The sequence below is a fragment of the Rhincodon typus genome, chromosome 23 (genome assembly GCF_021869965.1).
Source record: "Rhincodon typus isolate 14 chromosome 23, sRhiTyp1.1, whole genome shotgun sequence".
Lineage (NCBI taxonomy): Eukaryota > Metazoa > Chordata > Chondrichthyes > Orectolobiformes > Rhincodontidae > Rhincodon > Rhincodon typus.
Genome location: NC_063354.1, coordinates 16263580 through 16277248, shown reverse-complemented (window position 1 = coordinate 16277248; position 13669 = coordinate 16263580). Strand labels below are relative to the sequence as shown.

General features: G+C 37.0%; 1 protein-coding gene and 1 long non-coding RNA gene across 2 annotated transcripts in view; one reads left to right on the top strand and one right to left on the bottom strand.

The window, feature by feature from the left end:
• Positions 1 to 1206: 1206 nt before the first annotated feature.
• On the bottom strand, positions 1207 to 7743 carry pde6gb (phosphodiesterase 6G, cGMP-specific, rod, gamma, paralog b). The gene is made up of 4 exons (XM_020512933.2): positions 7653 to 7743; positions 4925 to 5164; positions 3899 to 3939; positions 1207 to 2927 (listed from the first exon to the last, which is right to left on the bottom strand). The coding sequence occupies exons 2-4, from the start codon at positions 5128 to 5130 to the stop codon at positions 2851 to 2853; spliced, it is 324 nt and encodes a 107-aa protein (XP_020368522.1). The 5' UTR covers positions 5131 to 5164; positions 7653 to 7743; the 3' UTR covers positions 1207 to 2850.
• The window catches only part of LOC125485848, a 16315-nt gene continuing 5272 nt past the window's right edge, over positions 2627 to 13669 (top strand). Inside the window, exon 1 of the long non-coding RNA XR_007264550.1 lies at positions 2627 to 3120. This is a non-coding gene — a long non-coding RNA (uncharacterized LOC125485848). The remainder of the gene's footprint in view (positions 3121 to 13669) is intronic.

The following is a 13669-nucleotide window of genomic DNA, read 5'->3' as shown; positions in this document are numbered from 1 at the left end:
GAGTCATCTTCATGTCCTTTCACTCCAATAGGTCAGGGAAACCCAGAACAATCACACACTTATGCCATGTCTGAGTTAAAAGTCAAAACAAAACACTTTCCAGCAAGATTTATTCCTGCTTCCTACACGCAAGGCCAAATTCTGCCCATAGTCCATATTGTTCTCCCCACAACAAAAAGGCAGAGGTTACTTATCAGTGAAAGGCAAATCATAGAACCTCTACAGTGTGGAAACAGGCCCTTTGGCCCAACAAGTCCACACCAACCCACAGAGCATCCCACCCAGACCCAACCAACCTAATCTACACATCACTGAACACTACAGGCAATTTAGCATGGCCAATCCACCTAGCCTGCACATCTTTGGACTGTGGGAGGAAACTGGAGCACACCCACGCAGACACAGGTAGAATGTGCAAACTCCACACAGACAGTCACCCGAGGGTGGAATTGAATGCGGCTCCCTGACGCTGTGAGGCAGCAGTGCTAACCACTGAGCCATCATGCCACCCTTCATAACATCAAATAATCCTTTTTCACAATTAGCAACCCATGGAACAGATATGCAAATAGACTTTGTCTTAAGTTCTCTTTTTAATTTTTTTTTGTATACTGTCATGGAAGCACTATTATTCTGAACTTGTTATTTCTTTAGTCTTTCTAATTTATTACTATGATTTTGTCCTTTTGAAGGTCTGTAAGGCTGGACTTTTATTTCTTTATTTTTCTAATTTTTTTTCCCTAAAAACTTGTACTGACGAATCTGTACCTAGGTACCTTTGTGCCGAAGATGGTGCCATATGTGGCGACTTGCAAAATTTTCACTGTACTCATGTAAGTACAAGTGACAATAAAGATAATTCAATTACTTCTGGTTGGGCTGAAAAATCTTTATGATCTCAATCAAGTAATCTTGCTTTGTCCCCATCAAATACAGTGAACTGTATATTCCTTTCCAATTCAGCAAAAAGGACATTCTTTGGTAGACTGAGCAGGAAACCTTTGAATCTCTTTAGCCCATGATCCCCGCCAATACTTTGTGGCTTAAACAAATAAAGGCAGGACCAAGGTGCTGAAGGCTTGTCCCTGGATTAGACAATTCTGTCTTTTGGCTGGACAGCACAAGGTTGTGAGAAGGATGCGAACTTTAAAATAAATGTTGAGATTTAAAACAAATCCAAAAGAGAAGAGCAAGTTGCACGTATATTCCTTTTTTTTTTCAAGCTTTATTGGATTTATGAGAGAACAATCCAATCTCCAGATGACAACATTTCAGTTTAAACACGCTACAACCCGTCAAGGTTTTTGTTAAGAATCCCCACGCAGCATTGTTGATCTTTCCTGAACATACCTCCTTCTGTAGATTTTAGCCCAGAATTAGAGACAGATAGAAAACACCAAAACTGAACAGAAATAAGACACAACAAAGTGAATGAAGAAATGATGAAATGTGTTGGTCTTAGTATTTTTTAAATGATAAATTTATAAAAAAAACTTGAAATTAAAATTGTAAGGAAAAGTTCATTCAAAAGTGAAATCCAAAATGAAAGTCAAAGCAGGATGAGGTTAGAAATGGAAGATATAGCAGAAATTTATAGTCAATAAATAAAACAAAGTAAATGATAATAATAAACGTTTGAAGAAATAACATCAAACATGCAAACTTTGAAAAGTGGAAATTGGAACTTTCTCTTTGCATAGATGACAGTAGCTTTACAGCAATAAATTTACACAAGATAAAGTAAATTTCTGAGGTTGTAATTCAGAAAAGAAGAAGCGACATCTAACAAGATGAGGAAAAGGTTTAACTGCCATATTACAGAAGTGATCAAGGAGGATTTTGAATTCAATAAGCTAAAACCAAACAGAACAATCGACAAAGATATAAAAATGGAACAATTTGGTACAAGTTATAAAAAATTAGATATAAAAGATAACATTTGATTTGCAATCAATGAGGATAAAATGAAAATGTTCATGAGTAACAATGGAAAAAACAAGCAATATGAATGAATTATTGAGAACAGGTAGGTGAATGAATGTGAGTAACTTAAATAAGGGCAATCACTTAATAATAAAATAATTCATCCACACATTACACAGATCACTAGCAATCTCTTATTACAAGTTTTTAACAAACTTAAATTTCGAAGAGTCCCTGAGTAGTTCACTTTGGGGAGAGGGGTGGACAAAGTTCAAGGATTTAACTACTTAAAACTTAAATATTGCAACAAGTCATAGAGAAAATGTGATTTGACTGATGGATACTAATAGTAATGCAGTGCTGTTTTGGGTCACTCTCTCATTCAGAAGGAGGTACGTGTTAGCGATTTTGGGGATTTCTGAATTCCACCTTGGACATTCACAGAATCACAAACATACATAGTTCTCCTACAAAGTTCAATACTTAAAGAATCACAATAATCAGAATGGATTTGCATATGCGCCATCATGATGTTTCCACAGAGGTGCATTTTAAAAAAGCATAATAGTTCTTGTTAATATGTCCATGATACAAAGAGTTTTTAGCTAACATAGTTGGAAACTGGATGAAAGAAGGTCAGTTGAAAAATGATCAGCTTTGGTAATAACAAGAGACAAGAATTCTGCGTGATGCATTTCAGGAAAACACCTTCATGTTTTAAACATAGTATGAGTTCAAAGGAAATGTGAGTCTGGAAAGGAGAGTTTGTTTTTACTATTATGCTTTTCTTTGCAGGTGTGTCTGCAACCTTGAGGCTTGGCCTCTTTTCTGCTTTTGAAGCCACTGGTGAAATAGAAGGGAGAGGGCAGGGTGGTGTTGGAAAGTCTTCCGAGGAGCACAGTAAAAATGCAGAGTTCCGTCGCCACTTCAGATGATACCATATTGTGCTAGTTCATGTAGTTCCAGATGATTGAAGGCCTCCCAGGGGCATATGACAGTGATATCTGTAAACCAAAGAAGGACAATAGCATCAATAGTACAGTTGACACTGTGTTAACTCCATTATTTAAGTGCGTAGCTCTTTATTTTCTTCAGCCTTTATACCCATGTAGACAATTGATATCTCTTCTAGGCAAGAAAATGGCATAAGTCAGAACAAGGGACTCCTCTGTCACCATTCAGTGTGATTCTTGCAAGGTACATGTTAATTATAATTTCTGACATAATAAATAATATCCTTGGATGATACAAACATGTATTACATGACTGTATTAGTAGCTTGATATGGAAAATTTGGTTAAGTTTATTTGGATAACTGTCAAAGTGGTATCAAAATGTCACAGAGGCATTACTTTACAAGATATACCGGTAATGATCACTAGTTAGTTTGCAGGAAAATAGTTATCATTGAACATTTTCAACCTAATGTTATTGACTAACAAGGTCACAGCAACTCAAATAAAGAGCACTAATAATTGACAGAGGTTGTGATGAATGGAATTATTGAAAGGTTGGCTAACACAAGTTCCATATCGTGAAAGTCTTTCCTGACATAACGTCTTTTTTGCTATTTCCATTTGATGCCAATTTAAACTGTTACATTGGCATAATGTTGTTACAGTGAGAATGCAATAAAACTGTGTCAATGACCATCCTGAATAGCATTCTATGCCCACTGTTATTAGACTTCTAAATGGACCTCTCAAATTTCAAATCTAATATTGATCTTGCTTTTTGTGCACCTTCTCTGCAGCTGTAACTTTGTATTCCTCGCTCTGTTCAATCACCCTATCATCTCTGTATGGTATGATCTGCCTGTACTGCACACAAAACAAGACTTTTCACTGTACTTAGGTACATGTGACAATAATAAATCAAATCAAATCAAATGCTATGAAAAGTTGCTTTTTCAATAATAATGCGCAACATGAGGCCAGAAAAATGAAGAACAGCAATTTTGAATAAGAAATCATACCTGTGCCTAATCCTTCCATTCCAGGAATGTCATCACCAAACCTGTGGGAGAGGCAGAAACAATATTTAGCAACTCATATTAAATCATCCTATAGGTCACAATCTGCCTTATGTCTACAGATATCAAAGTTTTAAAAGGCTATTTGACTGTGGCAGCATCATAGTTGCAATTGATTCTGTCCTTGTCCAATGTCCACACACTTGAACTTTGATTGATTGGGTAGTGATCAGGATTGAGAACCTTGGTTGATATTTCTCTCGCTGTAATGCAGTTTCGCTGTCGAGAGAAACCATGTTAGCTGATTAGCTGGTTCAGTTAAGATGAACTATCTGAGTTGAATTCAATGATTTGTTGTCACTTGTATTTAACAAATAAATACGGTGAAATGTGTAATATGTCACCATCCTCCAGCATCATTTTGAGTAGAGACTAGATATCCAACTTGGTTGATGCTGCATTTTATTATTAATAAACATAATTTATGTTTTGTATAAAGAAATTGCAAGCCTCAACTTGCATCATACCATTCCACAGTATGGTGTTGTACATTCAAGTCCACCTTTACTCTGCTGGAAGTAACATAAGTATGGAAAGTTCTGTTGAGGGAATACTGACCAAATTAAACATTGTTTTCAGCATTTTGATTTAATTAGCTCCTTTCTCTTTCAGTGCATTCATGTTGAAACACCACTGCCAATGTCAAAGCAGCTAGTTGGGAATTTGGGCAGTCCATGGTCATAATTGAAAGGTCATTGGATTAGATATGAATTGAACATCCCATCAGACCTTTCAAAATCACCAGTCATGACTGTCAATTAATGTTGCTGATTCCGAAAATGTTGGAGGGCTGTTCTTTCATGTGAAAAAAATGAAATAATTGTTTGGCAGCATAGTCCATATTTTTATCCATCCAACAATATCGTAACTCAGTTTGGCTTCAATTTCACCTGTCTACTTTCACCCAATGATTTTACTTAGCTACACCCCTTTGAATTAAATTGATTGTGCAATTATTTTTCCTCTTACCCTTGTACTCCTTTTTTTGGCGGCTTGCTCTTAAACTGTCTTGTTTGCCTTTGTTTGAACTTTGGTGGTCCTTTCCTAGGAGTTGCTGGTCCTCCAGTTACTCTTGTGGCTGATTTAATTTCTCCCAAATGTTTCGGTGGTTCTAAAGTGAGAGCCATCTCTTGTGCTTTCAAGTTTGGTTGAATTTCCAGGGGGTTTGCTGCCATAGTTGTTGTTGTTGTGCCACACTTCACTAGGGTACTATATTTCAAAAAAGACAAAACCTTTGCCAGTTAATGTAATGTTGTAAATATGGCGATGTGTTACTTCACCTCCTAGATTATCAGGGTCAATGCAACCCTGCTTAGTCTAACCTTAATCCTCAGAATGAGCCGCAAGGGCATGTAGAATGGGATTGGTTTTCAACAGTTCTACTTGTAATAGGATTGTGAAGACTCGAGTGCAGCAAGAAGAGGGAGATGGCAAAGGATTTAAGTTTGAAAGAATTAACCCTTTCCTCTTTCTTTCCTTTCCTTTCAATGTATATTTAAATAAATAGCTGCTAATGAAATAAAAATAGCGTGATCTAGGATTCTAGGGATGATAACCCTGACTACATAAATTGGCTGCAAATAACCTATCACACAAGTAACTATACATAACAGGTGAGAAAAACAATGTAATGCTAGATTTTTGTGATTTTCAGAACTAATTTAAAGAATGCTCCATTTAGTTGGGACTATGCATTATTTTTTATTAAAATGTCTGTGCGTGTATGCTGAAGCAAATGGCCTATTTCTGTGCTGTATGTCTAAGTTTCTATGATTGGTGAAAATTTCCTATAAAGTAATCAAAACATTCCAATCTGAATAGGAAATTAGCCACATGTTCAGACACAAAGCTGAGCTATGATTCTGTGTTTGGTGCTGAAAAGTGAATCATTTTACTGACGACTTTTAATGGCCTTAACTTCAATCATGTTTCAACTCTACATAACACCCATTAGTGTACACATTTATAACCAAACCAGACCAACTATTCACCTGAATCAGACCGTGCAATTCAGAGTTATTGGAACTGGATGACTGAATCAATATTTTGTCTAGATTTGGAAGGCTACGTCAAGCAATAAGATTTTTTGTTACAATCACACAGTTTCCAGATGTTTTTATCAAGTTCCCTTTTGGGTTTTTGTCCGCATGTTTGTTTTTCCTGCTGCATTTGTCTTTGTGAGCGATTTGGTAACTGCACCATACCAATCATTTTGATTAACTATTTACTGATAGGAAGACTGTAAGGAAAAGAATTAAGAATCAAGTTGTCAATGAATTCAAAACTATTTTCATGCAAATTCATTGGAAAAGCAAACTCCTTTTGAACCAAAGCATGACCTGAAATTAGGTTTCAAGGTTAAATTACTCCTAATGTACTAATGCTGCATTTTCATTAATTAGCTCAGTTAAGTTTTTGCTGATACAGGAGTACAGATGAGTAAGAGGCTTATTTACACAAATCCCTGACACACAGCCACCTGTTCTTCAGTAGCTACATTCGTCAAGTGATCATTTCAAATGAATACAGGTCAGATGCACCTCTCTTAAAGGTCCCCATCATCCATAAGAATAGTAATACTTTACTTATTTTCCTTCACTTCTGCAACTTTCACAAATATTTAAGCTCTTCTCCTAAGCATGTTTAACTTAGGTTGAGATCCTATTTTCAAGTTGTGGGACCTTCATGTTTGTACTCCAGTAACCTTTGAATATATGTGACCAATGCATTCAATGTGCTTTTTTAGTAAGTTTCTGTGTAACAACAAACTGGTTGTGAAAAAAATGAGTGGTTTAAATGCATAATTAATTCAGTATACTTTACCAAATCCATTTAAGATCATAATTTGCTTCATAGGACCAGTCGCTTACCCAACAGGAGCCTGTTGAGTATAGGCTGGGATGTGATATAATGTACAAAAGACTAATCAGTCCCCAAAAAAACTTAACTCGTTTCAATACACACTGAGGAAGTTCAGCAGTGCTATACTTTGGAAGAATCAATCAACAAAAGGTACTAATAGGAAGACAAAGCCTTGATACAAATATTTGACATGCTGACATCATTATTTCCTGTCCCACTGCGTTAGCTCCATAAAGGAAAACATTGCTGCCATTTCCTCATGTGAAATAATTATAAGAATTTTACACAATGATCTTGATGTTAAAAGTGCACAGTATCAAACCAACAAGGCTAAGAAAAAACTAAATACAGCTTCCTGATTATTAGAGCACATTTTATAAATAGGCATTTTTAGACAGAGTGGAGTTTGACAAAATTTGATACTAAGATGCCCAACATGAGTATAAGCCGGTTAAGATTACACTCCTTTAAGTATAGATATTTTGAAAGATAAACTTATTTCTTCGAATTTGTTCTAAGAGAAGCCTGGTAAGTTGTTAATTGTACAGATAAGCAACATTTGAATGTCAAGCTTGATATTCAAATAGACAATATTTCTGTAGTGAATAATAGTCCCTGAAGTTTTCTGTGCAACTACTAATTTTAATTAGTTCAAAGATCTGCCTGTAACATTTTACATCAATATTGACTCAACCAACTTAAATATTCTTAAAATTTCCCACTGGATATTTTATTCATTGCATATATCTTAAAACTCATCCTAATTATGTGAAATGTGTTCTATATTTGACAGTATGTACAGCATTGTTGAGAAATAAAACTACCAGGTACTTACCACTATGTGGAGGCAAAGGGGAACATTCGCCAACTGAAAGACGAGAGCCCTAACTAGCTCTCGTCAATGCTTCTGTCTTTCTATCTACGCGGTTCTGGGTCTTTGCCACTCTGAATCCACCTTTTATTGATCCATGAATAGGATACTGACGTCACAAATACACACATATTAATCTGATGGCGTAACTGATGGAGTAAAAGCTGATATGAAGAGGATAAGCTGAGCCTCAATTGAGATGTCACCTTTTAGTGTACTGTATTGCAGAGCAGAATTTATTTTACAATCCTCTGTTTCGTTCTGAAACCAAGAATGTTGAATACTTTATGTACTTTCATTTTCAATTATGATCTCAAGCAATTTTTATTTCATTTAAAAAATATGAAATATGCAGAAACAAACGTGTGTAGAAAACAAGTCAGTTGTCATAACATGTGAGCTGCCAACAATGGGAAACTAATAAGATTGGAAATTGTTATCAGAAAACTTAAATAAAGGTTGTGGATTCATTTAAGCGTTTGGAACATTGTCCCAGATTTTGTTTTCAATTTAAAGGTGTTGATAATAGTTTTCATTATTAATTGTTGCCCATTATTGATTAACAAATTATGCAACTTCAGTAGAGGAACAGATCTGTGATGAATTTAAATGTTCAAAGGTCACTGTCTGAGTGGTGCCACTCCACTGTTGGCTTCATTGTCTCCCTCAGCTTTGATGCACATTAAATGCTGTAAATGTGCTGCATTTGCACAGTAGATAGAAACTAAACACATCACTAAAGATTAAGTCCTGTCTGTTCAAGGCTAAGTATCTTGTTCTTTATTATGACGTGATAAATTGATTACTGTCAATCAACTTTTCTGGTTCTGAAAATAAACTAATCCAGTTCCGGTGTCTCATTTTTTTTAAACCATGAATATCAAACTTTAAATAGTTTAAAACTGTAAATTTTATTCTATTTTACTAATTCTTTCTTCTCTCTTAATTCAATCTGCCTTTCCCTCTCATTGTCTTTTTTATTGTCACTGATTTGACAGTGAATTCAGTCACTCTGGTTTACAATGCTTTTAGATTGATTGAAGAGACAGCTTATTGCTTGTCTTGTTCATTCACATTCCAGTTGCCTTGTTTCCCTCATTGCACCAAATACCAAATTACATTGCTCAGGAACCTACCACACAAAAGTGTTTAAAATCTTTACATACAAATGAATAAGATGCGCTAAGCAACAAAAATTGGGTTCAAAATTTATTTTCTATAATGGGACATACATCATTCACAGAATCACTACAGTGCAGAAGCAGGCCATTTGGTCCATCGAGTCCACACCAACCGTCCGAAGGGCATTCCTCCCAGACCCATCCCCACACCCTACCCTGTAACCATGCACTTCCCATGGCTAATCCACCTAGCCTGCCTATCCCTGGACCCTATGAGGCAATTTAGCATGGCCAGTCCTCCTAATCCACGCATCTTTGTACTATGGGAGGAAACTGGAGCACCTGGAGGAAATGCAATCAGATGCAGGGAGAATCTGCAAACTCCACACGGACAGTTGCCTGAGGGTGGAATCAGACCTGAGTCTCTGGTGCTGTGAGGCAGCAGTGGTAACCACTGAGCTGTCATGCCCCAGGGTTGGGTTAGATTTTTGAACCAAATTTATTGAATGTAAATGAGCAATTTGTGTAATAATGAAGTCTGGAGTGGGTTCCCCAATTAGGCATCTTCTTAACAATTAAATTTTGAAAGGTTTTGAGTTATGAGGCCTTGTAAAAGAGGAAAGAAACACAAATTGGCATTATGAGGAACATTTCTTGATCTGTTAACCAAGAACTAACATTTTAATAATTCTCAAGAGTTGCATATTGCTGGCATGGTTGGCATTAAGGTGCTCAATCTAAGCCATCCTGAGAATAGGAGATCTTCCTTAATAGCTTCAGTACAATTTTACAGTGTTTGGGAATACAAAGCTTAACTATTGCTAAATGGAGATAGGAAGTTGAATTTTGTTTTTATCTTGCTCTAATCTGAACTAGAACTCAACGAACAGACTTGAATAAAGGAACGCTATTTTATTCTGCATGAGAAGAGGGTGCTGACTGGTTGGTCATCATTGGCATGGAGGAGCAGTTAACTGTCAATCTTTGTTATCAGATCAGGAAGGTAGATTCTGATTGGTCAAGGGTGTTGCCATGGGGGATTCAACAGCGATTTGTTATCTGCATGATCCTTTCTTTATGAAAATGGTGCAATGGATGTACAAGTTCACATAAAACAGGATCCTGTGTGTTTATTAATTTGGTTCTGGCAGTTGTAAATACATCAAACTGCAAACCTGATTTATCTTCACTGAGACCTACATACTAAGAGCAATAATATGTCCATGTGCAATTCTGCTAGCTTATTTACCAACATCACTCAAAGATGCCATTGATATTTGAACTATGCCACGATATTATTGCAATCTAGTTGTCCCACCAGTGTCTGAATCTGTGTTCATCAAACTCATGAACTTAGCAACTCATGTGCTTGAGTTCAGTTTCAATTCAACTGTGTACACCCCAAATAGATGGTATTGCCAAGGGATCCACCCTAGGATCAGCTTTTGTAATATTGTTGGTTACCAACAGAAACATATTTTTGATGGCCCACTAACCTCCAATGCCTTTCTTATTTCCAATATGTTGATATTTAAATCTGCAGCTACATTAAAGAATTTCTTTACTGAACTTAATAAGCTCTGTCCTGCACTCAAATTTACTGTTGAAGTGGAGAAATTAAATGAGTTCCTTTTCTTCGACACATTCGTTGAGAACTCTCTCAATGGGTTCTCAACAGTCACTTACTAAAAGCCTTTGTTTACTGGTCAATATACAGCTCAGGATTCTTACAAACCCAAATGATCAATCTGGTTGGTAACCTCATGAATAAGGCCTCAATCAGTTCCCTACTATGTAAAGTTGACCCTGACGACATATCAAAACTGACTTGTGTAAGAACAGACACACTGATGAAATCATCATTTGCTGTATAGTGCAAAAACTTTGAAAAGGCCCATGTCAACCACTTCTGGCCCTGAGCAGTGCCTAATTTACCTCCAATTACCATGACTGGGGAAAGTGTCTCAAAAATTTGAATAGTTGAAGCTGGTTGTCTCACACTGCTACAATACAGTAAACCCACAAGTGGTTTTCTCCACTAACAGGATGCTATCATCTAAGCATTTGCCTACCACATAAATGACTATTCTTAAATATGAGTTTCACCATCACCATGATGCCAGATTTGTAGACCGTAAGTCTTACTGTATCAAACAACATACTCTGTTGACCAGTTGCATTGGGAAGCATGGTCACCATGCACAACCAGCCTATGCTTGCAAATCCCAGAAAAGTACATCCACCAGTAGATGTGGTTTTATGATTGGAAATAATTTTTAAATAATCCACAGTTTGCTACAAATTACACTGGAAACCAATTTAACTTCATCAGTCAAGCTCACAATGTAATGCCTTTGCTAAGAACTGCATGTGTAAATACATGGGATCCTGTTTTATTTCCTTTTGTGCAAAGACATTATTCTACATTTACCACCACCAGGAAAACACTTATGCGGCTAGTGAAATATTAACAAGCAAAGCCGGATTAGGACAATGCTTACGTCAAAAGGTGAAGGGGGGTATATGGAGAGAAGGAGAGGGCACCTGTTTTTTTGTTGTGGTTGTGTGTGCAGTTGTTCTCAGTAAAAGACACCATTGTGTAAGAACTTTATTTTCCACCACCAGGAAAAATACCCATGTGGCAAGTGAACCATTAACAAGCAAAGCCCGATAAGGCAATGCATACGTGAAGAAAGTGAAGGGGGTGTGGGGAGCAGGGAGAGAAGGAGGGGGACCCTATTTTATGTAGTCAAAACAAATTTGGAAGTGCATTGTATCTATTTCATTCAAAAAGTGGTCGTTGAGACAATCAGTCCTTGCTACTTCTGCATGACAAAACCCTGACCAATCAGAATCTACAAACCTGGTCTGAGAATTAAGACTGACAGTTAGCTGTTCTGGCTATGCCGCTATGCCAATGATGGCCCAACCAATCAGTATCCTCTTCTCATGCTGTATACAATGGCGTCCTTTTATTCAAAGATAGTAAGAACTGCAGATGCTGGAGTCAGAAATAACACAGTGTAGAGCTGGAGGAACACAGCAGGCCAGGCAGCATCAGAGGAGCAGGAAAGTTGACGTTTCGGGTTGGGACCCTTCTTCAGGTCCATACTGTGTTATCTCCTTTTATTCAAATCTGTTTCTTGTTTCCTAGTCTTGATGAGATAGAAAGCTCTGACATCTTGTCTCCACTTAGCAATGTTTACGTTTGATATTACTTACTAGCTTGCCCAGGCAGTTCAAAGATCATTTAAGATGCATCTAGGTTGCTTTAGGACTAGAGTCACTTACAGGGAAAACCAGATATAGCTGGTCATTCCTTTTCTCTGAACGATGTTACTGATCCATTCAGGTTTTTAATTAATCATGGAAAAGAAAATTAGGCATATTATAAAATGCATTCCTGATTTGCACTGAGTACTTTTTAATCTAATAGATATAAGAAATTTCACTCCCTGTATGCCTAAACAACTGCTAATTAGAGTGCAAATAAATAGCAAAAACATCCCATAGCATCTCGACCTATAAGTCTACTCTTTAGACCCATTTATTGCACTGCATACTAACTTATTGCTGAGGTGTAAAATGACAACAGGCAGCAAAAGGTTACCAACCCTCCTGTTCTTCCTCCTAATAAAGAGTGTATTTTTCTGGGATGCTCTATTAAATAAAGCCATTTTTGGGTGGAGCACTTGGTGCAAAAAAGGCAGTTTCCTCTTTTAAGATGACTTTGGAGTTCATTCTTACTAGAAATTATGCCCTGTCACAATAGTTGGGACAACAATTATCTTGATTTGAAGCAAAGAACTGCAGATGCTGGAAATCTGAAATAAAAACTGAAATTGCTGGGGAAATTCAGCAGGTCTGGCAGCATCTGTGGAGGGAAAACAGAATTAACATTTCAAGTCCAGTGATCCTTTTTCAGATTTTCATGACGCTTTAGATTGTCTGTCAGTGACGTATTTGAAATCAATCCAGGCAGCAGTATATTCTGAATATTACATTTCTTTGAACAGGAAATTGTAAAAGAACATATATGGGGCTTTTATTCTGTGTACCATTCAGTTTCACCTTTTGTTTGGAACACTGAATAGATTGTCTTCTTGTCAGATCTTCCTTTTAATATTCTCACAATCACTTTGAAACTAGTTAAAAGACACATCCAAACAACTGTCCCAAGTGTCTCATGACCAACAAAAGTGACACCTATCTGTTCAATGGAAGATTTGTTCTTCCTTTCTATCTCTGAACAATAGCAAAAGGAGTGGTGATTTCAGTAAAGTGTGCAAGCAGCACAAAGCCGAAAACGTACCTAAATCGGCAATTTGCATTCGTTTCTCCTTTAAGTGATTGAATTTTCTGGAAAATGTGGCTGCTGAAAAAAATTACAAGTACAAACACACATATTGCTAGACATTTTAGTGACACATCAATAAAGCCAAACTGAAAGGAAACCAAGCATTGAAGTTTATTTCTGCAGAGATAGAGTTGCCACATAAAAAGGTTAGCTATTGAATCTTGGTTCAGTTACATTTGGATGACAGTGTACAATTCAGGTCTGTGGATTGTAGTAAGGAAATAGAAGGATTAGAGAGGGTGCAAGGAAGATTAACAAGGATGATACTGGAACTGTGATGCTATAACTAACAGGAAAGGACAAAGAGACTTGAAAAGAGAAAGCTGAGTGTTAAATAGAGGTGGTAGGAACTGCCGATGCTGGAGAATCTGAGATAACAAGGTGTAGAGCTGGATGAACACAGCAGGCCAAGCAGCATCAGAGGAGCAGGAAAGCTGACGTTTTGGGTCGAGACCCTTCTGCTCCTCAGATGCTGCTTGGCCTGCTGTGTTCATCCAGCTCTA

Coding starts and splice junctions, on each gene's coding strand:
- pde6gb (XM_020512933.2), bottom strand. CDS start 5,130: ATGGCAGCAAACCCCCTGGAAATTCAACCAAACTTGAAAGCACAAGAG. Junction 3,940..4,924: donor CCAAAAAAAGGAGTACAAGG/GTAAGAGGAAAA, acceptor CCTCTCCCACAG/GTTTGGTGATGACATTCCTG. Junction 2,928..3,898: donor AATGGAAGGATTAGGCACAG/GTATGATTTCTT, acceptor TTTGGTTTACAG/ATATCACTGTCATATGCCCC.